The 25708-nt window shown below is 41.6% G+C and overlaps 2 protein-coding genes and 2 long non-coding RNA genes across 6 annotated transcripts; 3 read left to right on the top strand and 1 right to left on the bottom strand.

Moving 5' to 3' along the window:
• Window positions 1–846: 846 nt before the first annotated feature.
• On the bottom strand, window positions 847–11618 carry LOC102076617 (uncharacterized). Its single transcript, XR_002060966.2, has 3 exons — window positions 11469–11618; window positions 2703–3003; window positions 847–2541 (listed from the first exon to the last, which is right to left on the bottom strand). It is a non-coding gene; the product is annotated as an uncharacterized LOC102076617 (long non-coding RNA).
• Window positions 11619–11902: 284 nt separating this feature from the next.
• LOC109200705 (nuclear factor 7, ovary-like) lies at window positions 11903–13676 on the top strand. 3 transcript variants are annotated; one of them, XM_025906194.1, is made up of 2 exons: window positions 11903–12071; window positions 12185–13676. In XM_025906194.1, the coding sequence occupies exon 2, from the start codon at window positions 12190–12192 to the stop codon at window positions 13579–13581; it is 1392 nt and encodes a 463-aa protein (XP_025761979.1). In that variant the 5' UTR covers window positions 11903–12071; window positions 12185–12189; the 3' UTR covers window positions 13582–13676. The 3 variants fall into 3 exon arrangements, 2 of the variants coding, with proteins under 2 accessions (XP_025761979.1, XP_019211840.1); XM_019356295.2 differs by having other exon boundaries at window positions 11907–12071; window positions 12173–13676; XR_003219582.1 differs by having other exon boundaries at window positions 11911–12071; window positions 12201–12317.
• Window positions 13677–21540: 7864 nt separating this feature from the next.
• On the top strand, window positions 21541–21934 carry LOC109200738 (uncharacterized). The gene is made up of 2 exons (XR_003219583.1): window positions 21541–21700; window positions 21802–21934. It is a non-coding gene; the product is annotated as an uncharacterized LOC109200738 (long non-coding RNA).
• Window positions 21935–21983: 49 nt separating this feature from the next.
• LOC112841674 (nuclear factor 7, brain) lies at window positions 21984–23294 on the top strand (the record flags this gene model as incomplete). The annotated part of the gene is made up of 1 exon (XM_025905240.1): window positions 21984–23294. A coding segment is annotated over one exon (1215 nt), but the record flags the coding sequence as incomplete, so codon positions are not given.
• Window positions 23295–25708: the final 2414 nt, after the last annotated feature.

The following is a 25708-nucleotide window of genomic DNA, read 5'->3' as shown; positions in this document are numbered from 1 at the left end:
TCTCTTTTTTATGAATTATTATATAAGGTGTTTTTTTGTTTTGTTTGTGTTTTTTACAGGCTTTCTCGTCTATGTCATCCTATTGTTTACATACAATACTCCAATCTTGTTTTATTAACTCACTTTTGAGACACTGCATTGTCTTTTCAGTTCTAATTCCTTTATATATCCTCTTACGTTCAATTCTATGAACTTTATAACAACAGTCGTAAGTTACAAACACTGTTAAGTGGCCACTTACATCATTAATCAATATCCCCCTTTTATATTTTCTTCCATTACAAAAATGGAAATAATATTATCTAATAGAGTTGGACCATGAGTGGTTATTCTCGACGGTCTCTTTATAAGGGGAAATAATCCCATCCAATACATGGGTTCAATAAATCAATATTAAAGCCTCCACAAATAACCATTCTTTTCTGATTCAGATTTGTAAATAAATTTCTGTTTTTTCATATTTATTTCCACTGTTATACATTCCATCACTCCATCTACCACCCTCGTCATTCTTCTCATTTTTTCAAACCTTAAATCTTTATCAACATAGAGTGCCACCCCACCTCTTTTTTAATTAGTCCAGTCTAAGTGGAGGAATTCATATCCCTCTATCTCAAAATCTTCTTTTTCAGTGTTTATCCAAGTCTCTGATATTGATATCACGTCAAATGGTTGATTCGATTGTGCCATATTTTCTTTAATAAATTGAAAGTTTGCATATAGACTTCTACTATTAAAATGAACCGTTATATTCTTACCCCGCTCTATGTTCCTATTAAATTGTTCCATTGCATAATAATTACAGTCCTTTAATATTTTGGTTAAAAAAAACCCCCATTACAGTCAGGATCTATATTGCTATCATACCCTAGTGTCCCACTTTCAACATCCATTTGATTTGTTACTTGAAATTCGTCAGACATCTGACTTCATTATACATCTTATTCACACACCATCACCTTTAACAATACTTTGTCTTAGTCAAGAACCACCAATTTGACAGTGCATTTAAGGTGCCATTGACCATCCCAATGCTTTTCCTTACATTTTATCAGCCGTATTTTTCTAATTCTGTCAGCTCTTTAATGACTAAGACCTTTGCTGCTCCGGTGTTCCATTTAACTTAATGAACACCTTACAGTCTGTTGTCCAGCTTGACTGTATTTTCTTCTGTTTTCTTAATAATCTTGATTGTCTTGTAATATCTGCGTTTTTTCTTGATTAGGTGTTCATTAACATATACATTCGTTCCTTTCAACTTTCTTCCTTGCTTCAGTAGCTCTTTCTTCTGCTTCCTATTAACAAATCTTATAATAATGGCAGGTTTTTAATTCTTGTTTTTCCTTGGAAGAGTATGGCATCCCTCAGTGTCCTTAATATCCATTTCAATGCCTTTACTATTGAAAAAGGCCATTACCTGTTCTTCTAGGCAGCGCAACTCTTGCTCAGGCGGCTGCCCTCTCTCTTCTGCTGCTGCCCGTGCATATGTCTGGTGCTTGGTTTCCAGACCCGTTACTATCACATCGGTTATTCTTGAATATTGTTCCAACTCTGCCACTCATCCTTCCAACATAGCAATTTTCTTGTCCTTTTCCTCACTCTGCCTTCTTAATTCTTTAATATCGGCAATTAAGCTTATTGTCAATTTTTGTTGTTTTGCAATGATTGTTATTTCTTCTGACATAAAGTTCAAAGATTTCTTCCTTCTCATTGACATTGCTTCTTTTAGGCGGCATCTTCTCAATACTTGTGCCCCTTTGTTACTGAAGCCCCAATCAATCCTGAGGCTTGTTAACTCTGGGCCTGCCTTTTCCTGTAGCTTCCCTAGCTCTTGATGGAGCCTGGTTGCAGCCTAGTGGTTGATGATGGACCCTGGCTGTGGCCTGCTGGCTGATGGTGGAGCCTGGTTGTGGCCTTAACTCTGACTCTCACATATTTAAACAGACTGGGATGCAACTAACAGTTCAGCATCATCACCTGGTCACAATGAAGGATCACACCTGGGGGTACTTGTCAGCCGTTGCTAAACAATACAGTTTATTGTGAGTACCTTAATTTATAACATACAAATTTCATTTGCCAAAACACACCAGAAAATAACACATGCACACTTTGACAAGATTATTCACATAGCACTATCTTTAACCAAATCATTTACTGCCCTGTTCTGCTGTCTGTCCTGCTCCATAGCACTTACTTGTTCCTTGTCGTATATATATTTTCTGAACCTTGTGACGTGGGTCCCTTTTGTGTTCAACCACCTCTTCACAGAACTGTGTGCCCTCTGAATGCTTATCACTGTACTTCTCAGGTCTGTCCTTTTGGCTCCTGTACTCAAAATATAATTCCCACATCTCTTGAAAGGTGTGACCTTCAAACCCATTCTGACCATAGATGCACCCATCAATGTTGGCCTTGAGGACTACGGAGATTCGAGGGAAACTTTCCACATATTCTGTGAGGTAATCCTTCACCCACTGGTTCCCCATCTCTCCGTTTCTTTGTGGGTTTGTCAGCTCTGTTCTGCACCTGTCAAGTATGCTGGAATCATGCATACCGTCAGCAATATCATTGTGGATGTTACACACTTAAAGAAAGTTTACAACGAGCAACATATGCTGACAATAGCCATTCGCAGGTAAATGTGTATTAATGGTTTAGTAATCCTGCCTAGTATGATATTAAATATATGATACACTTACTACTTCATATATCCCACATCGTTTGTAATGAGCCATCAAAGCGGTGCCTTTTCATATTGTCCTAATGGCACCACCAGCTCTCCCAGACACTGCTGACGTGAAGGCGCGTGGACACCCTCTGCTCGGAGAAGCTTCTCTGCGTGAGTCAATGCAGTGATTTGGCTGAGCAGCTCCAGTGGAGGTTTGGGGAAGACCAAACTTCTCACCCGGTACTAACGAGCCTCTTTGGTTGTCTCAAGTAGGGCCGAGTGACGGTGTGCACGGGCATCTGGATTAACAACTCGTATTTCTGGTGTCGCCACTGAAAAGAGTAGAAATGGGAGTAATACATTAGATATTGGCCATGAAGTAAAAGGGTTAAATTAGCTTTTCATCCTCATGTCATTTCATTTCATACATTCTAGTTGTAGTGTGAACAAGCAGACAAAAACAATCGTATTTGATCAAAAAAACGGAATTGAGCATTAAGACCTGCATTGTGAACGTAGCCTTAGAGTCTTCTTCTTCTTTCATGTTTAACGGCAGCTTGCATCCAAAGATGTTGCACTACTGCCATCTCCTGGCTTTTATTCTTACTTCACTGCCGAATCCTCAGATCCTCATGATGAGACCAGCATTTTTCAAAAAACCACCCCTTTCTCTTCACCATGACTTAACTGATTAACCATTTTTTCAGACGTAAATTCCACTCCACCGCTCATTTCAACCCTCAACACTGCAACTAATAAGCAACCGTTTACACAGCATTACACCAATCACATAACCCAGTCGGATGTTTCCCCATCCTAAAAAGAGTATCATTTAGAAAGCAATGACCTGTTCATATTCTATTTACAATACCCTCCTCCTGCCTATTTAATCCAATACTCCTTTTAACTTCTATTGTGTTTTGTACCTTATATGTCTCCCTTTTGTTCCATTATCCCATGCCATTTGCCAGAAATTCTTACTTTCCGTCCAAACTATACTACTTTAAGTATTTTAATGTCCATGTGGGTCGTAAAGGCCACAACACTGTCTGACTGAAGACTTTGTCATATACTTTAAATGCTCTCACTCTATCCTCCTCAACCCACCCAAAACTATTTTTAAAATCCTTTCTTCTTTCACAACTATTCTCTAACACTTTCTTAACAGGGTGGTTTTCATCATGACCTTTCAAATTTATCCAATAGTTAACATCAACTGTTGCCTTCTAATATATAGTAGCATTTCTCCTGATTCCACTTGTAGAGTACATATTGGCATTTTAACTGCCACTAAGCAAAGTTTCATTGCTTGAGCTTGGATAACATCCAGCTTCTTTAAGCAAGTTTTAGCCACTGACTCATATACCACACACCCATAATCTAACCTTGATCGAATTAACATGACTTTAAGTGCATCAAAATTGGCACCCCATGTCAGCCCTGCTAAACACCTCGTAATATTAAGAACCTTTTTACTTTTTCTTATAACGTGCTCTATGTGATTTTTCCAAGTTAATCTCTTATCAAAAACTACACCCAAAGAAAGAAAACAATCAACCCTTTCTAGCTCTTTCCCATACAAGTATAGCAGTTTATTTTCCCATATTTTCTTATTTGTGAAAAATATTAATTTCGTTTTTCAACAGAAAATTTAAAACCCCATTTTACACCCAACTTTTCTACTTTATCTATCCCTTCTTGAAATTTCTTAAGAAGATGGTCAACATTCTTCCCCATTACCTATAATGCTCCATCATAAGCAAAGTGATTTACCATTACTATCAGACATATCTTTAAAAATATCATTGATCATAAGTGAAAACAATAATGGGCTTACTACACTTCCCTAAAGGGTTTCCATTTTCTGTTTTATGTGGCTCTGAAACATGTGGCACTATTTTTACTTGAATTTTCCTGTCACATAAAAAAAATCCAATATCCTTCCTCCTACCCCTGCTTCATGTAACTTAATCATTAGACCCTCTCTCCAAAGCATCTCATATGCCTTTTCTACATCAAGGGATACAGCAACTACCACCTCTTTATTAACCTGTGCTTTCCTGATCTTCCAAACATAAGAAAGGATCCATCGTCCCTCTTCCTCTACGAAAACCACTCTGATAAGGTGCTTATATATTTCTTGACTCTAAAAATTGTACCAAACTCTCATTCACCATTCTTTTCATCAGTTTACATTAGGGCTGTGCGATATGACCAAAATCTCATATCCCGATATAAGAATTCGTCCCGATAACGATATAAATCACAAAAATGTAACATTTTCTGTAAATTCTGTGAATCTCGGGCAGCTCGACTTGCGGGAAGTGTTTCCAGCTGCGCGTCATGTAGCTGGAGTCGAGTGTTTTAACAGATGTATGAAACTATACATTTTTAGATATAGGTTGTAACGGTCGCTGTTTTCTTTGTGAGTATTTATTACACGGCGTGCTGCAGGGAAAAGCCTGTTCTAACGTTTGAGTCTAAGGTTTATTTTTTAGCACCTGGCGGCTCTTTTTTACTTCGATCATGGCTCAAGAGTTGGGAGGTCACCTTGTAATCGGAAGGTTGCCGGTTCGAGCCCCGGATTGGACAGTCTCGGTCGTTGTGTCCTTGGGCAAGACACTTCACCCGTTGCCTACTGGTGGTGGTCAGAGGGCCTGAGGGCGCCAGTGTCCGGCAGCCTCGCCTCTGTCCTTGCCTCTGTCAGTGCGCCCCAGGGTGGCTGTGGCTACAATATAGCTGCCATCACCAGTGTGTGGATGACTGGATGTGTAAAGCGCTTTGGAGTCCTTAGGCACTAGTAAATACAGGCCATTTACCATTTCTCATCCGTAAATAATCTGCTCTTTCGGTCTATGTGGAACATAAACAAGCGATGGTGTTACCGTCATTGTTGCTAACCAAAACGCATAAAAACAGGTGCTTGTCCGTCTGTAGTGTGGTTATATTCAATATAAGAGAAAGAGAGAACTTAAAGAAATTAATTTAGCCACTACAGTGACCATCAAAACCATGAAAAAATATTGCCGTAAACAGTTTATTTTGCGACACCACAAAACAAACGATAGTGTAAAATGAAACGATAGACATTTTTATATCGTCATCCGATATATATCGTTATGTCGAACAGCCCTAGTTTACATATATTGGAAGTCAGAGCAATGGGCCTATAATTTCCAGGATCACTATGGTCTTTCCCTGGTTTCTTTATTGGTATAATTAGTGCTTCTTTCCATCGATGTGGGAGACGCCCTACTTTCCATTCCTTGTTAAATAACATTAGCAATTTATTTAAAGCTTCATCAATTAAATGTTTCAACGTAACATAACATTCCTTATCCTTCCCTGGAGCACTATTCCTGGTTCTACCCAGAGCTATTTTCAGTTCTCTAATAGAAAAGGGACAACTCATTACATCTGCAGTACTCTCCTTCCTCCCTGAAGCTTCAAGATCTCTTCCTTTAGTCCTCTCGCTTCCTCGTTTACTCTCATCTGATAAATTTCTCCCACTATGTATATCAACAAAAGTACTTGCCAATAAATCATCTTTTTCCCTATCAGTTGCAGCTACTTGATTATTCTTATCAAGTATTGGATAACTCCATTCTTTTCTGTCTCCCCCCATGTTCCTGATCATCCCCCAAATCTCCTCTATTTGAGTATTAGGCCTACTACCAATTGTATTACAGAAATCTCTCCAATACGTTCTCTTTGTTCTTCTTACTGTACTTCTGACTTTTGGCTGTGCTTTTTTGTAGTCAATTAAATGTTGAAAATTATGAGACCGCTGTTGTATGGTGTAAGTTCAGCAGGCATTACACACACACGCAGGTAGGAACAGAGGATCACCGGAGATAACTCCTTTCTTTATTTTTTCTTTTTCTTCTTCTCAAAAGCCACAACAACAACAACATACAACATACAACATACTCACTAGCGCCCTCTGCATCACAGAACAACCGCAATAGTATGTGGACACAACATCTTCCCCCTTTGAACAAGGATTTCTTACCTGAACCTGACTTCATCATTCTGATGTATGTCACCTAATACACATTTAACATATTTCACAGTACTCTATAACATTCACTTCCCCATGACAAAGTCTTGGGTCCAGCAAGGTGGATTCCTCATCCTGGTGGGCCTAAGCCTACTATCAGACTCATCAGAGTTAGATGCTAGATCAGTTCCTGGTTTATAACAGTCCATTGTTGTGTCAGATTCAGTACCTGTGTTCAGCTCTGACAGAGCAGATAAGTGTGAGGCGTTCCAGGTCCTTCCATCATCCAGCAAATAAGTATTTGGTCCTTTCCTTGTCATGACAGTCCTTGGTTTAGAAAACTTTAACTCGCCTTTCTTTACCTTCCATGGCTTCCTAACCCGTACCTTGTCACCAGGCTGGAAGTTGGACGGTTTGGCGTGTCTGCGAGCATCGGTGTATTCTTTCATTTTCATTTGCTTATTCTTAACTCTTTCGCACATGGTATGCCTCTCTGTCTGAGGAACAGGCATATCCATTACCTGTAACTTTGTTCTCATTCGTCGTCCGTGGAGCAGTTCTGAAGGGGAAACTCCAGTTGTTGAATGAGGTGTTGCTCTGTAATCCATCAGGTAAGTTCTCAGGAACGACTTCCAGGGTTGTCCTTGAATTGAAGCAGTCTGTAGGCAATCTTTAACGCATCTATTAAATCTCTCAACTTCCCCATTAGCTCTTGGGTAATACACTGAGGATCTCAGGTGTTGGATTCCCCTGCTTTTGAGGAAGTCAGCGAACTCAGCAGAGAGAAATTGGGAGCCATTGTCACTTATCAATGTCTTTGGATTCCCTTCACGAGAGAAAACTACAGAAAGGAACTGAATGATAGTAGCTGCATCAGCTCGGGGAGCAAAAGCTACTTCAGGCCACTTACTAAAGTAGTCTACCAATGTGATGGCAAATCTACAGTCAGAAGGGGCTATTTCAAAAGGGCCTATGATGTCCACAGACACCTTTTCCCAAGCGGCAGCTGGGAAAGGAATGGGTTGAAGTGGAGCATCATGGGTGACAGTGGACTTGTCATTCTGTCTGCATGTTGCACAGTTCTTTATCATTGTCTCTATGTGACAATCCATTTTGGGCCACCAGTACAATTCCCTCAGGCGTTGTTTGGTACGTACAATGCCTTGGTGAGTTTCATGAGCTATATCAGTGAGTTTTTTCTGCAACGACTCAGGCACTAGCAATCGATGTGTACCTCTGACGATGCACTCGTTCATGACCGCAAGTTCATGGCGGATTGGGAAGTACGGCTGTAAGTCAGGTTCCAGTGACGTCTTCCTTGCAGGCCAGCCTTTCTGTATCTGCACACGGAGCTTTGTGAACACTGGACAGGCTTTGCACGCTGACTGGAAGTCATCCTCAGACACAGCACTCAGATCAGTGAGGATGACTGCAACTGACTCCACATCCCCTGCACATGCCATGTCTGTCTCGGGAAGCGGGAGCCTAGAAAGACAGTCAGCAACATGGTTCAATGACCCGGTTCTATATTCCACTTCATAGTCAAACTCCAACAGACGAGCTGACCATCTGGCTATGCGTAGACCAGCTCTGTTATTGCCCTTAGTAGTCAGTAGTGTTGTGAGTGCTTGGTGATCTGTTCGTAGGAGGAATTTTCTGCCCCAGAGCCATGTGCGCCATTTTTCAGCAGCCCAGACGCAAGCTAGGGCTTCCTTCTCGACGATTGAGTATTTCCTCTCTGCATCAGACAGGCTCCGAGAGGCAAATGCAACAGTCTGTTCTGCATTATTACCATCAAGTTGAGTCAAAACAGCACCTACGCCGTAGTCTGAGGCATCTGTCGAGACTATGGTGGGCTTACTGGGGTCGAACATCACCAGAGCAGGGCTGTGCACGATTAACTGCTTGACTTGATCAAATGCTACTTGAGCTGCTTTGTTCCAGTGGAATGAACAGTCCTTACGCAGAAGAGCTCTCATAGGTTCAACAACAGTCGCATAATTTGGCACAAACTTGCTGTACCATGCACTCAAGCCAAGAAATGAGCGCAGGGTTGCAGGGTCAGTAGGGGGCGGAGCATGCAGGATAGCAGTGACATGAGAGTCATCTGGCAGCAGACCTTCTGGACCAATCTTTTGACCCAGAAAGCTCAGAGTAGTTTGACGGAGTTGACATTTGTCCACATTGAGTTTCAGTCCTGCATTGTTGATTCTGTGTAACACAGCACGCAGGTTGGCCTCATGTTCGGCTTCTGAAGTCCCATATATGATGACATCATCAAGATAGCATTGCACCCCTTTCTGGCCACGTAGGATTTGTGTCATCATCTTTTGGAACACTGCAGGCGCTGAACTCAACCCGTAGGGGACTCTGTAGTACTGGTACAGTCCTTCATGTGTAATGAAAGCAGTGAGCCCTCTACTCTCTTCATGTAGTGTCAGCTGATGGTAGGCGGATTTAAGATCCAGGGTGGAGAACATGACAGCCCCACGCAGCTCAGACAGTATGTCCTCTATCAGTGGCAAGGGATGACTGTCAACGACCACCGCTTTGTTAGGTTCTCTCAAATCAACGCACATGCGTATGCCACCAGTCTTCCTTCTAGTGACTACAATCGGGGAGACCCATTCAGATGCATCAATTTTCTCTATGATGCCATGTTCCTCAAGGTTCTTGAGTTCTGCGGAAACAGCCTCGCGGACTGACAGGGGTAAGCGTCGAAGTTTCTGCTGTATTGGCTTCACTTCAGGTCGCACCTTCACTTTATGTACAAAGTCCTTTGCACATCCGAATGCAGATGGAGACTCACATTCCTGTTTGCAGTGAGCGGGCAGAGCAGAGGTTTGCTGAAGTGTAGCACAGACCTTGGGACTCTCAAGGACTAATTGTCCCCCTTTTATGTGTAGCTGGAGGGCAGTGACCAAGTCCATACCCAGTATGGGTGTTCCTGTTCTCACAATGTAGAGATCTGTGGAGGCACTCTTGCCATTGTAAGTAATGTCAGCTCTAAGACATCCTAATACATCCAGTTTCTCTTTTGAATATGTAATAAGCTGAACAGCTGGATTACTTAACTTAACTGAGCCAAAGTTTGTGCTGTAAACATGTTCAGGCAGTATAGAAACACCAGATCCTGTGTCTACTAGTAGTTTAACAGTACATGCCTGTGCAGTATTTGGTACAGTGACAGTGACAGGGCACATCAGTTTAGCTGGATCACTACTGACACAACTGTCAACAGTTAAAACACACATTTCAGGCACAGTCACTTCATTAACAGGCTTATGGGAAGATTTACACACTCTCGAAAAATGTCCGATTTTCCCACAAGTATTACATTTGCAGTCTTTTGCGGGGCAGGATTTATCATTGGCTTTGTGATCAGCTGAACCACAACGGTAGCACGTCAGAGCTGTATCCGCTTTTTTAGCTGCTTTGTATTTTGGCTTGCGCATCTTCTTTTGTACTTGAACAGCGGCAACAGGCTTTGTTTCACCAACAGCAATGGCCTTTGCATCAGCTATTGCAGCCTCTGTACGCCTAGCAATTTCCAAAGCTCTATCAAGGGTCAAATCCTCCTCCATTAGCAGTCTTTCACGTATACGAGCATTATTTGTCTTCTCTACAAGTTGATCCCGCAACATTTCATTTTCCATAGCTCCGAACTTACATTGTTTTACGAGCTCACGCAGTGCTGCGACGTAGTGATCTGTAGACTCACCGACAGCTTGAGCTCGTTGCCTGAAGCGGTATCTCTCGGCGACAACATTGACTTTAGGATGAAAGTACGTTTCCAGAGCCTTTACGGATCCCTCGTAATCATCCGTAGCGAGTGGCAAGGCGCTGTAGATTCGTTGTCCCTCCGTTCCCAAGCAGTGAATGAGCAGGGCCCTCTTCCTCTCCGCAGCAAAGTCATCACCCCCGATCGCAAGCAAGTAGTTATCAAACAACTTTTTCCACGCAGCAAATGGAATTTTCGGTTCGCCTGGACAATCCAGGAGCACAGCCGGGGGTTGCAAAGAGAGCAGAGCCATAACTGAATCACCACTACTCTCGTCGCCACTTGTTGTATGGTGTAAGTTCAGCAGGCATTACACACACACGCAGGTAGGAACAGAGGAGCACCGGAGATAACTCCTTTCTTTATTTTTTCTTTTTCTTCTTCTCAAAAGCCACAACAACAACAACAACATACTCACTAGCGCCCTCTAGCGCTTCTGGTAAATGCATCACAGAACAACCGCAATGGTATGTGGACACAACAACCGCTTGACCAACTTAAATGCTCCATATCTTTCTCTAACTACTAACTTACATTCATCATTCCACCGTGGAACTGATCTCCCCCTAGCTTTTCCTGATGTCTTTGGAATAGCCTCCTCAGCAGTGCTTAAAATACTTTGACTAATTTCTTGATTCATTCTTTCAACACTCAAATGATTACGAACCTCTAAAAGCTTCCTCTCACACAACCTACTAAACTTCCCCCAAATCGCCTTCCCAAACACCCACTTCCCTCCAAATGCTTCAGGCACCTGTATTTGACCAATCCTTATTTTACTCACTACCAGATAATGATCACTACCAAAGGACTTATTCTTTACTTGCCACTCAATTAATGGAGCTAAAGAACTAGAAGCAAAAGTTAAATCTAATATGGAATCCTTACCAGAGCCAATATAAATTCTTGTCTTCTTCCCATCGTTCAAACATATAAGATTTTAAACATAAACATATAATAAACATATCAGCAGAAATTCCTCTAACACTTTACCATTGTAGTCTGTTTTCACTCACCCATTACGAATAGTGTGCATTAAAATGCCCACTCCATAAAATATTTCCTTTCATGTCTATTTCCTCCAGCTTATACCTTAAAGTCGATAACTTACTGTAAAGATAAAAGAAAAGCGACTTTCCAAACATAGCGAGGGTGCCGTTTTTGTTTGCTGGTGACGCAACTTCCGTCGACAGGCGATTGGTAGTCTACAGTGGGCCAGCTCTCCTATTGGTCCACAGTCTGCGGGCGGGGCGAGCCCTTCTAATAATCAGAAGAAAGTTTGAAAGAAAAACTGCAAAACAGCTGCAACACTGAGTCATACTTTATTTGCTGAGCTTCACAAAATGTTTCACTTTTGACCTGCGGTGAAAGTCTGCGCTCTGCTGTCACACTCACACATTTATAAGAGGAAGTTGAATGAAGCTCCGCCCCCCCCCCACGTGATTAAAATGCAACAGGAAACTGGAAGTTCTTCGTCCTCAGTAAAGAGAGACGCACAGACGATCAGACTGAGTTCAGACCAAACTAGCAGCTTCCTCTGAGTGAGTCCAGCTACAGGAGAGAAAAGTGGAAAACTCCAACACTGCTGCTTCAAGCTGCTGACGCTCCACACACTGAATGTGAGTTTGAGCAAAAACACGACTCAAAGAAAGTTTCAGTGACGGTAGTAGAGGAGGGAGGGGAGCCAGGACTGACTGTACTTCCTGTCTCCTGTTTTCAGCTTCACTCACAGACTCAATGGCTTCCAGATCAGAGGAGGATCTCTGCTGTCCGGTCTGTCGGGAGGTCTTCAGAGATCCTGTTCTTCTGTCATGTAGCCACAGCTTCTGTAAAGACTGTCTGAAGAGATGGTGGAGAGAAAAAGGGGAACGTGAGTGTCCAGTTTGTAAGGAAATATCTTCAAGGAATGAACCACCTTTAAACCGAGCTTTAAAGAACCTGTGTGAGTCGTTCTTACAGGAGAGAGATCAGAGAGCTTCAGAGGCTCTCTGCAGTCTGCACTCTGAGAAACTCAAACTCTTCTGTCTGGACCATCAGCAGCCAGTGTGTGTCGTCTGCAAAGACTCAGAAAATCACACCAATCACAGATTCAGACCCATCGATGAAGCTGCACAACAACACAAGAAGGAACTTCAGGAAACTCTGGAGCCCTTAAAGAAGAAGTTAAAGGTTTGTGAAGAAGTTCAAGTGAAGTTTGGACAAACAGCAGAACACATTAAGGTCCAGGCCCGACACACAGAGAGGCAGATTAAGGAGCAGTTTAAGAAGCTTCACCAGTTTCTAGCAGAGGAAGAGGAGGCCAGGCTGGCTGCACTGAGGGAGGAAGAGGAGCAGAAGAGTGGGATGATGAAGGAGAAGATGGAGGCTCTGAGCAGAGAGATAGCAGCTCTTTCAGACACAGTCAGAGCCACAGAGGAGGAGCTGAGAGCTGAAGACGTCTCATTCCTGCACAACTACAAGGCTGCAGTGGAACGAGTCCAGCGCTGCCCCCTGCTGGATGATCCACAGCTGCCCTCAGGAGCTCTGATAGACCAGGCCAAACACCTGGGCAACCTGACCTTCAACATCTGGAACAACATGAAGGACATGGTCTCCTACACTCCTGTCATTCTGGACCCAAACACTGCTTGTCCAAAAGTCATCCTGTCTGAAGATCTGACCAGTGTGAGACGAGGAGGAGAGAGGCAGCAGCTTCCTGATAATCCAGAGAGGATTGATTATAACTACTCTGTCCTGGGCTCTGAGGGCTTCAACTCAGGGACTCACAGCTGGGATGTTGAAGTTGGAGACAGTACAATCTGGTTACTAGGTGTGTTAGCAGAGTCTGTGAAGAGGAAGGGAAACATACGGTCTGGATTATGGAGAATAGGGTTTTATAAAGGTAAATACTCAGCATGTTCACCATTAAGTGGATCAATTGCTCTCTCAGTAGAGAGGAAGCTCCGGAGGATCAGAGTGAATCTGGACTGGAACAGAGGAAAGCTGTCGTTCTCTGATCCTGATACTAACACACACATACACACCTTCACACACTCTTTCACTCACAGGATGTTTCCATACATTCACACTGTTGGTAAAGTGAAGGTGTTGCTGTTGAAGGTGTCAGTGTCAGTGGAGCAGATGAGTTGAGGATGATGATATTTCTAATGTTGTTTCCTGTCAGTGAATTGAAGCTGTTAAACTGCAGCTGTCCTCCTGCTGCCTCGTTGTTCCAAAGCTCTTTGTTTCTCTTTTAGTTCTCACTGTTTCTTTCTGTTTCTGCTGTCCACCTTTTCACATGGAAAATCATTTCACTGTTTCTCACTGAATGACTCCCCAAACTAGATTTGAAATTCTATCAAGTTTCTAATCATTACAAGTGATTCATGTTTCTATTTGATGTGTGAACTATTAAGCTTTACTAAGCTATTATTAAGTTCTTATTTCATCATTTATAAAGCATTACTTCTCCTTACTGTTCATTTCTAAATGTTTATTCTTGATTAATAAAGCCCCATATAACATGTTCATTGTATCATTTTTAAGTAAGTGATAAAGTATTTAGATGCATATCTATCTATCTGTCTGTCTACATTTATTTATATGTATACATATACGGAGCTCGATTAACAGATGAGCTCCATGTTTGTGTGTTAAATGTTTTATAAATGGTTATTTTAAAATATAATTTTGTAATTCATTATTTTCGACACTTACAAGTTATTAAGTATTTTTTGTGACCTCATCTAAAGTGAAGTGTAATTTTGCCTTAAACTGTTTTTATAGTTGACTCAAAAAAGTCTCACATATCTTCACAACAGAAAAATGTCACAAAACACAAAGAGATGCAAAACATTCAAATATTTTTTTTACCAGCCCACCTGAGGTTTGCAGGAGAAGAGTCTGAGTTTGTAGGAGGAGTTTAAGAGCGAAAGATGCACTGAGCCCCAGGATAGCCCAGCTTAAAAATAAAATATGAATCATGTTATAACAAAACAATATTTCACAAATAAGTGTAAACACCATGAACAAATTGTCCATCATGGCTGATAATGCAGGAGTTTGTAATGTCTTTAGTTGATTCCACCTTCCTCTGGTTTGTTAGCTTTAGTCAGACAAGACAGCATCCAGTCAGGTTCAGTTTCTAAAGGCTCCTGAAGTAAAAGAAATACATGGAGACGATTTAGTTTGCTGGGATTTGAACTGACATGTGTTTAATGGGAGCAGCAGTTTGTTGTTGTGCTCTTGATTCTTTATGACAACAATAAATATATTTTTAAACAATGATTCATGTTCACTCCATATGTAGTGGCGGCACTCCGTCTCTATTTCACTCTTCTGTACTACCTTTAGGAGTCAGTCCGGCAACATGCATTTGAAACGCGAGCAAGTCCAGGCACTTTTCTTGCAAAAAAGTTGTTTATTGAAACTTTGAATTTACATGGCAAGACTCGGTCAAAAAACAGTGTTGCTTCCAGCTTATCCGACTCCCCAACTACGTAATTACAGTGTGCCAGAAGCCCAAAATACTAAAAAGCACATTAGAATGCCGCACTTCTATATTCTGTACCTTTAACAAAACAGTATTTTGAAATTAACTATAAATTATATTCTTAACAACAAACATGTATATTTCTCCTCTAATCGTTTTACCAGTACCAAAAATATTAACCTTTAATTGGCTCTTACACCATATATGAAATGTTTCTGATATTTCAATTGTGGTTGTTTGCATTTGATTGACTTTGTCTGACTATAATGAAATTGAGATCCTTCTACTGTGAATGTAATGAGTCATCAAACTGCAAAATGAAAATGAAATCATGTTTAGGCAAAACCTGTTTAAAAAACAAAAAAAAATATCAAGTGCTTTCTTTGAACCTTCAGGCGTTTTCTTTTTTGTCCTCTATATTAAAAGTGTTAACATTACAACAATATGAATTGGGACCAATTTAAAAACATATATATATACAGAAACCCATGAAAGTTTAACAGTGTTTAAGAGAGCACACGGACACTTGATGGACTGACAGTACAAGCTCTTATGAGCTTAACAGGAAAACTTCAAAGTGTAAGAAGCAATGTGTAGATCACTGGTGCTTACACACTTATCTGTAGTTTGTTACTCATCAAGGATTACGAGAGTTACAAATTCTGAGAGAACTGGGTGAGGTAAGGAGAGGGAAGTGACGGAAAATGCCGTAGGTCACATTAGATGCTGGAGAGTTGACAAGAAAAAAACCCCTAAATGTTAGCTCACAAAGCTTCAGTTATAGTATACAATCAATTGACAAATAATAAACCAAATTTGTATAATCATCTCCATCAGCCTGGAGGACAGGGAGGAGAAATTAGACGCTCTCCAAGAATACAACGACTTTTCTGACTTCCTGGAGTCAGTTGATAGGCGATTGTCCAGCTTCGATGCGATGTTGTCCCTGCTGAAGATTTTACACCAGGAATTTAAATCCCTGCAGGAATCTCTGGAATTCAGCCAGAATAAGGTGGAAATGGTCGCTGCTAAAAAGTCCTCGCTACGGGACTGAGTTAAGTCTCTAACTGAGAATGTGACCCATCTTAATATAGAAAATTAAAAAATAAAATGGACTGCTATTGATCTGCAGGCCCGCAGCATGAGAGATAACTTTTCTGGTATCTCAGAGTCTGCTGGAGAGGACGCAGAAGCAACTAATGAAACGCTGCGATCGAGTCCATCGTCTCAGACCTCAGAGGTTGGGTGCCATCCTGTTGTGGCCAAATTCTGATATTTCAAATAGAAGGACCAGTGAAGAGTTGTGTCAACAAGGCTAAAGGATTGGACGTCAGCATAAACCACCATTTCCCTAAAGAGATCCTGCAGCAACGCACCTTCATTAAGAAGGGCTCTACGGACAGCTCTATCATGACCCTGCATCACTCCCTGGTTATATTAACATCACTGCAGATAAGAATCTGACATGTTGCTTCAGACGCCAATTACACTTAAAGAAAACAGTTCTGTGAAAATGAATTCTTGCTGTAGAAAAAGTTAAAAAATATTCAATATTCACAACTTCACTAAAAGGATATTTGATTAAATATGAAGATTCTGTAATGCTGTTGTACTTTGTATGAAAACAAAGTGAAAAAACATGGACGTATTATTATTATTTATAGGTAATTATGCCATGATTGTACTGCTTTGGCCCATTTTACATCAATTAGGTTGTAAGTGCCCCCATGAACCAAAATGAGTTTGACACCCCTGATATACACTATAATAACCTGACTGGAACATCAGCATCTATCCTCTGGGAAGCAGGGAAAGCTGTGATGAGGTAATATTATTATTTTTTTTTTTCAGAGAAAAAAAGAAAACAAAAATATTCTAGAATTGGAAAAAAAAACATCAAATCCTTCGAAGAAGCCTACGTGTCCCACCAGGAACAGGAAATACTGAACAAACACCTGAGAACAGTCCACCCATCAGTGCACTGGGAAGATAAAACACAGTCAGTTGAGTGTGATAGTGTGTCTACTGCAATTGTTGCTGCTGCTGCAGTATCTACAGCAGTGGTTCTTAACCTGGGTTCTATCGAACCCTAGGGGTTCGGTGAGTTGGTCTCAGGGGTTCGGCAGAGCCTCCGCTGTGACATGCACGGCTCATTTTCTGCACCAGTAAAAAAACATATCTAATTCTTGAATTTGAAAAAAATCATATTTTATTTTTCACTAAAGAGGGGTTCAGTGAATGCACATATGAAACTGGTGGGGTTCGGTACCTCCAACAAGGTTAAGAACTACTGATCTACAGCATCATGCAGTATACCACCACAACCACCTAAACCAACCCAGAGCTCTATCACACAGTTTTTGCAGAGGTCTGTGACCCCAGCAAGACAGAACTTAATTGATAAAGACCTGTCCAAAATGATTGCACTTGATTTCCAACCATTTTTAGCTGTAGATGATAAAGGATTCAGGAATTTATTCATGCAATGAATCCTATGTATGTTTTGTTGCATGCAGATTGAGGATAGTTTCTTGCTGATGGATGAAGTCTCGCACAGTGTTGATGTTCATTTGAGGGAGATGCCTGCTTTACAAAGAACCGCATCTTCCACCAGAACACGATGCTGGATTCGCTCATAGGCCTTTCAAATAGAGAGTTCACCTCACCTCAGAGTACTGTTGTGAGTACCCTGAGGTGAGCACAACCACAAGTGTTTAGTTTAACTGTTGCTCCCAGTGCTGATGTCACGTTGTGTGGGTCCCTAGCACTTGATCATCTTTACTGTTTGTATAAGTGCAGCATCAACGAGGTCATCCCTGTCAGTGCGGCAGTAGAGGGTGTTGTCCCTGTGGGTCTTGTACAGCTGGTTAAACTATTGTGGCTGCTTGTCATGCCCCTCCAGACTGAAGGACCTTGTTCCTCTGCTCAGTGGTAAGTGATAATTTGTCCTCTATCAGGCTAATCTCCACAAACACAGAGCAGAACATTTCCAGCTTTTCAAATCCAGGATGGCTTTTGTACTGCAGGCATCTTCCTGTAAAATGAATCCCATACAAACCTGGTTGGTAAATATATAAACAATTGTCTTTGTTTTCAGACAAGCAGTGCGTGTTTTAATCCTTGCTTTAATGTTTAAATGGAATTTTGTCCCTAATATGAAAAGTAAACCTAGCTACTAACACAGGCTGGAGGGGGAACCGTGGAAGTCTTATCATTGGTGAGTGTAATGTGGGGAAGGACAGCATACAGCACAGTGTCGCGTGCCTCCTCGTCACTCTGCAATGTTTCATCATCTGGCTCGGGTTGCTCAGGCTGAACCACCTCCTCCCCAGGACCAGGTCCATCACTGACGATGTCCTACAGAGAGAAAATTACAGCGTCTCCTCTGCTCTGGCTGAACAAGTACTCCAGTCTGAATAATTCAGTGGATGTGAGATCAGCTCGGCCACAGATGTTTATTTCTACAGGTTCTCCAAACAGCTGCTGACAGCGAGTGTTGAGGCGAATTATCAGCGCTGCAGAGTAAATCCTTTACCACCAAATACAGCATCTGAGCGCCTCCTTCCACCTTGCAATGCCACTTATCAGTGAGGACCTGAATACAACAATAATAAAGGAAATGACGATGATATGACTACAAGTGTAATTTGTCACAAGTATACAGATTACAGCCGTGTACCTGAAATCATGTTAGGAAGTAATTCGTGAAAACCTTCCAGGCTGTTGCTTCCACGCAGACATTTTTAATCGGGAACATCCACGTTGATTTTTCTTGTGGTAGCCACCCTGTACATGTTTGTGTCTGCTGGGTCCTGAATGCACTCCAGGTGTCACTGCTGTGCTGCCCACATCTCAACAGGGAACCCTGGAAATAAACAGACAGAGAAACTTTGTGTTATCTTCAGTTTGTCCCAATTTAAATTCATGTTTTAATAACCTTCTGGAATGAGGACTTTCCTACCAGGTGTTTTGAAGAGACTCACTCCACCCTCATCCAGCCCAGCTGGAACTTTCAGCTCCTCAATAACCAAATGGATGATCCAAAATGTTTCCCGAGGTGTCAGTGTGACCCTCCGCACATGCTGTTTTAACTGCTCCCTGGAAATGTACAGGCAGACAACTTCGGATCCAGACTGCATTGTTACTGGGTCCTTTGCTCTGGCGACTCTTATAAGCAGCTCGAGGTCTTCGCGGTTTTAAGCCAGCAGCGCCCCAGCTACTGCAGACTTAAATGCAGATGGTCCCTTTGCATGACAACAAACACGGTCCACATCCAAAATGATGGGAACAGGCTGATTGGCCAAGTGAAACCTCTCAATGACTCCACATCACATTGGTTCCAGCTTGTCAAAGGACTCCTCACAGGTTAGCACAAAGTGTGATTCGTGTGATTCTCTTTATCTGCCGGTTCTGTCTCTCAGAAGGCAACATTCTTATCCACACCACACCTGCAAGAACTGTCACAATTAAGATCTTGACGTTAAATTGAGTGAGCGATTGAAAAATTTAAAAAAAACTTAAAGCTTTTAAAATACACATAAACATGATGGTCATTTTACTCACTTGCTAGTCAAGATGGCAGGGAACATAGCTTGATGTCCCTCGCTGAGCCGTGATTAAATTGCTGAACTCCAGACAAGCCACCAACCCACTTTTCCTCCTCTGCCACTTCTGCCTTTGTCCATGGTCCGCAGCACAGGACCTCAGTAAGCATCGTGTACCAGTTGGACACATCACAGATGTGACGTACCTTAAGTACATAAGGAAGAAGAGGGAAAATGTAAATATGAATCCAGGACGGCGGTTTTACTGTTTACATTTGAGTAAAATATTAATGTGAAATTACACGGTGGTGATAGTCAGACTTATATAGGTGAACCTACTCACACTCATCAGCTTGAGGATACGTCTAGGAGCACTTTCACACTCCAACAGAGTGCCACAAAAAATTATGCGGCTGTGAAAAAAAGAGCTGTACACTGATCACAGCACCTCAGGAGGTTCTGGTGGGTAAAAACAAATGCAATCTGATTTCATCACCCGTCGCCTCTTTAACACACTAGTAGTGTCCTTGTATGTCTGAACAGGGGTGAACAGCCCTCTGTCAGTGTCCTTTTTAAGCCAGGAAAAGTCAGCAGATGGGATATATCAGGATTTTCCCAGAGACACACCCATCCCTCTGTCTCCACCTGAAACACACACAGATAACATAGAATACAACACACACACACACACACACACACACACCAATGCTCTAACTGAAATTGTTTGGATTTCAAATAAACAGCACTTACAGGTGAATGACTCGAAGGTAATTGTATGGTGTGATCATGACCCTGGGATGCAGGTGACTCACTCAGTCAAACTGTGTCATGTTTTTGGACCGTACAGCAGCCTCTGTGGACTCAAAATGTTTGTGCTGCACAGCAGAATCATTTTGATGTGACTGTACAGTGGTCTCAAACTCCTTGGACAGGAAAGCTGAGATCTGCCCAGTTCCCCGCTTGTCAGACTTCACTCCAGAGGTTAACTTGCAGACGAGGAGTGTTGGGACTTTAGTACATCTATAAATGGGATGAACAAGTAGTTTTGTAATTACGATTACTTTGTAGAAAAAGGTGGTTCCCCATCTCTCCCTTTCTTTGTGGGTTTGTCAGCTCCATACTGTGCCTGTCAAGTAGGCTGGAATCATGCATACCGTCAGCAATATCATCGTGGATGTTACACACTTAAAGAAAGTTTACAACGAGTAACATATGCTGACAATAGCCATTCGCAGGCAAATGTGTATTAATGGTTTAGTAATCCTGCCTAGTATGATATTAAATATATGATACACTTACTACTTCATATATCCCACATCGTTTGTAACGAGCCATCGAAGCGGTGCCTTTTCATATTGTCCTAATGGCACCACCAGCTCTCCCAGACACTGCTGACGTGAAGGCGCGTGGACACCCTCTGCTCGGAGAAGCTTCTCTGCGTGAGTCAATGCAGTGATTTGGCTGAGCAGCTCCAGTGGAGGTTTGGGGAAGACCAAACTTCTCACCCGGTACTAACGAGCCTCTTTGGTTGTCTTAAGTAGGGCCGAGTGACGGTGTGCACGGGCATCTGGATTAACAACTCGTATTTCTGGTGTCGCCACTGAAAAGAGTAGAAATGGGAGTAATATATTAGATATTGGCCATGAAGTAAAAGGGTTAAATTAGCTTTTCATCCTCGTGTCATTTCAGCTAAATCCAGATCCAAATACCTTAAAGTCGATGACTTACTGTAAAGATAAAAGAAATGCGACTTTTCAAACATAGCGAGGGTGCCGTTTTTGTTTTCTGGTGACGCAACTTCCGTCAACAGACGATTGGTAGTTTACAGCTGGCCAGCTCTCCTATTGGTCCACAGTCTGCGGGCGGGGCGAGCTCTTCTAATAATCAGAAGAAAGTTTGAAAGAAAAACTGCCAAACAGCTGCAACACTGAGTCATACTTTATTTTCTGAGCTTGACAAAATGTTTCACTTTTGACCTGCGGTGACAGTCTGCGCTCTGCTGTCACACTCACACATTTATAAGAGGAAGTTGGATGTAGCTCCGCCCCCCACGTGTTTAAAATGCAACAAACCTGGAAACTGTCTGGTCTTCGTCATCAGTAAAGAGAGACGCACAGACGATCAGACCTCAGACCAAACTAGCAGCTTCCTCTGAGTGAGTCCAGCTACAGGAGAGAAAAGTGGAAAACTCCAACACTGCTGCTTCAAGCTGCTGACGCTCCACACACTGAATGTGAGTTTGAGCAAAAACACGACTCAAAGGAAGTTTCAGTGAAGGTCGTAGAGGAGGGAGGGGAGCCAGGACTGACTGTACTTCCTGTCTGCTGTTTTCAGCTTCACTCACAGACTCAATGGCTTCCAGATCAGAGGAGGATCTCTGCTGTCCGGTCTGTCGGGAGGTTTTCAGAGATCCTGTTCTTCTGTCATGTAGCCACAGCTTCTGTAAAGACTGTCTGAAGAGATGGTGGAGAATAAAAAGGGAACGTGAGTGTCCAGTTTGTAAGAAAATATCAGTTTATGATCCACCTTTAAACCGAGCTTTAAAGAACCTGTGTGAGTCGTTCTTACAGGAGAGAGCTTCAGAGGCTCTCTGCAGTCTGCACTCTGAGAAACTCAAACTCTTCTGTCTGGACCATCAGCAGCCAGTGTGTCTCGTCTGCAGAGACTCAGAAAAACACACCAAGCACAGATTCAGACCCATCGATGAAGTTGCACAACAACACAAGAAGGAACTTGAGGAAACTCTGGAGCCCTTAAAGAAGAAGTTAAAGGTTTGCAAACGAGTTCAAGTGAAGTTTGATCAAACAGCAGAACACATTAAGGTCCAGGCCCGACACACAGAGAGGCAGATTAAGGAGCAGTTTAAGAAGCTTCAGCAGTTTCTAGCAGAGGAAGAGGAGGCCAGGCTGGCTGCACTGAGGGAGGAAGAGGAGCAGAATAGTGGGATGATGAAGGAGAAGATGGAGGCTCTGAGCAGAGAGATAGCAGCTCTTTCAGACACAGTCAGAGCCACAGAGGAGGAGCTGAGAGCTGAAGACGTCTCATTCCTGCACAACTACAAGGCTGCAGTGGAAAGAGTCCAGCGCTGCCCCCTGCTGGATGATCCACAGCTGCCCTCAGGAGCTCTGATAGACCAGGCCAAACACCTGGGCAACCTGACCTTCAACATCTGGAACAACATGAAGGACATGGTCTCCTACACTCCTCTCATTCTGGACCCAAACACTGCTGATCCAAACCTCATCCTGTCTGAAGATCTGACCAGTGTAAGAGGAGGAGGAGAGAGGCAGCAGCTTCCTGATAATCCAGAGAGGTTTGATCATTTCTGCTCTGTCCTGGGCTCTGAGGGCTTTAACTCAGGGACTCACAGCTGGGATGTTGAAGTTGGAGACAGTATAGTGTGGTTAGTGGGTGTGTTGGCACAGTCTGTGCAGAGGAAGGGAAACATACAATCTGGATTATGGAGAATAGGGTTTTATAGAGGTAAATACTCAGCATTTTCACCATTAACTGGATTCACTGCTCTCTCAGTCCAGAAGAAGCTCCAGAGGATCAGAGTGAATCTGGACTGGAACAGAGGAAAGCTGTCGTTCTCTGATCCTGATACTAACACACACATACACACCTTCACACACACTTTCACTCACAGGATGTTTCCATACATTAGCATTGGTGGTAAAGTGAAGGTGTTGCCCTTGAAGGTGTCAGTGTCAGTGAAGCAAATGAGTTGAGGATGATGATGTTTCTAATGTTGTTTCCTGTCAGTGAATTGAAGCTGTTAAACTGCAGCTGTCCTCCTGCTGCCTCGTTGTTCCAAAGCTCTTTGTTTCTCTTTTAGTTCTCACTGTTTCTTTCTGTTTCTGCTGTCCACCTTTTCACATGGAAAATCATTTCACTGTTTCTCACTGAATGACTCCCCAAACTAGATTTGAAATTCTATCAAGTTTCTAATCATTACAAGTGATTCATGTTTCTATTTGATGTGTGAACTATTAAGCTTTACTAAGCTATTATTAAGTTCTTATTTCAACATTTATAAAACATTACTTCTCCTTACTGTTCATTTCTAAATGTTTATTCTTGATTAATAAAGCCCCATATAACATGTTCATTGTATCATTTTTAAGTAAGTGATAAAGTGTTTAGATGCACATCTGTCTGTCTGTCTACATTTATTTATATATATACATATACGGAGCTCCATTAACAGATGAGCTCCATGTTTGTGTGTTAATAAATGTTTTATAAATGCTTTTTTTTTTTAATCTAATTTTGTAATTCATTGTTTTCATTGTTTTCATTCATAATTTTGTAATTCATTAAGTATTTTTTGTGACCTCATCTAAAGTGAAGTGTAATTTTGCCTTAAACTGTTTTTATAGTTGACTCAAAAAGTCTCACATATCTTCACAACAGAAAAATGTCACAAAGCACAAAGAGATGCAAAACATTCAAATATTCTTTTACCAGATTGAAACAAAGCCCACCTGAGGTTTGCAGGAGAAGAGTCTGAGTTTGTAGGAGGAGTTTAAGAGTGAAAGATGCACTGAGCCCCAGGATAGCCCAGCTTAAAAATAAAATATGAATAATGTTATAACGAAACAATATTTCACAAATAAGTGTAAACACCATAAACAAATTATCCATCATGGCTGATAATGCAGGAGTTTGTAATAGTTGATTCCACCTTCCTCTGGTTTGTAGTCTGATAGCTTTAGTCAGACAAGACAGCATCCAGTCAGGTTCAGTTTCAAAATGCTCCTGAAGTAAAAGAAATACATGGAGACGATTTAGTTTGCTGGGATATGGACTGACGCGTGTTTAATGGGAGCAGCAGTTTGTTGTTGCCCTCTTGATTCTTTATGACAAATGTCAATATAAAATTGTACTTAATAGTCAGTATAATCTTTTAATAATATAAGTTTACTTATGGTAGAATACTGCATGTAATCATTTGTGTTTAGAAGTATATAGTTAATGGCATGTTGAAAGAATGTCTCATCCTAGGAGGTCTGTAACAAGTTTGTGTGCATTCAAGAGAGCACTGGCATTCATACCCACATCATGGGGAAATGGAGAGGTCATACCTTCCTTTCCAATTTTATGGTAGGATAAACGTAGCTATGTCAGGTTTAGTCTAAGTGCCTTTTTATTTAAATGAACTGTTGGATTTTCCAGACCAGCAGGTTTAGGGCAGTCTTCACGGGGTCACACTTTGACCTCACACCTAAACATCACATTCCAATGTAATGAACAAACGCAACCACTGGCGTATATAATAAAGAGCAGGACAATGGGAGAGCGGACTCTTGGAGACCTCGCTTCCATGCGAGCGCTCTGAGAGCTCCCCTTGCTGCAAGTAAAACTGTGTTTCTCCTCTCTGATTCTCAGCTGAAGAAGTGTTTTAGAATACATCTCTTGACAACAACAATAAATATATTTTAAAACAATGCTTCATGGTTATATTAACATCACTGCAGATAAGAATCTGAGATGTTGCTTCAGACGCAAATTACACTTAAAGAAAACAGTTCTGTGAAAATGAATTCTTGCTGTAGAAAAAGTTAAAAAATATTCACAGCTTCACTAAAAGGATATTTGATTAAATATGAAGATTTTGTAACGCTGTTGTACTTTGTATGAAAACAAAGTGAAAAAACATGGACGTATTATTATTATTCATGGGTAATTATGCCATGATTGTACTGCTTTGGCCCATTTTACATCTAATTAGGCTGTATGTTGCCCCGTGAACCAAAATGAGTTTGACACCCGATTTACACTATAATAACCTGACTGGAACATTAGCATCTGTCCTCTGGGAAGCAGGGAAAGCTGTGATGAGGTAACATTATTTCTTTTTTTTTAAAGAAAAAAGAAAACAAAAATATTCTAGAATTGGAAAAAACCCATCAAATCCTTCGAAGCCTAGATATCCCACCAGGAACAGGAAATACTGAACAAAATACAAAAATCAAAACTAAAATTAAATGAAATCATTAATCAGAAAAAACACGAGGGGCGGTAGTTACATTCAATGCAGTACAGACACAGACCAGGAGAGTGAGAGAGAGCGAGCCAGGGGCAACAACAAGAGACAACATCGACACATTAGAAAGGTATAGTAAAGAAAATAAGTGACACAAAGAAAAGAAGCAAAATCTGAAACCACTTCAATTTTATTGACAATACAAAGGCAGAGTGTAGAGTCTCATTGAGTAACGTAACGGAATACGTTAGA

This window comes from Oreochromis niloticus, linkage group LG3 (assembly GCF_001858045.2).
Source record: "Oreochromis niloticus isolate F11D_XX linkage group LG3, O_niloticus_UMD_NMBU, whole genome shotgun sequence".
Classification (NCBI taxonomy): domain Eukaryota; kingdom Metazoa; phylum Chordata; class Actinopteri; order Cichliformes; family Cichlidae; genus Oreochromis; species Oreochromis niloticus.
This window is presented reverse-complemented; position numbering and strand designations above follow the sequence as displayed.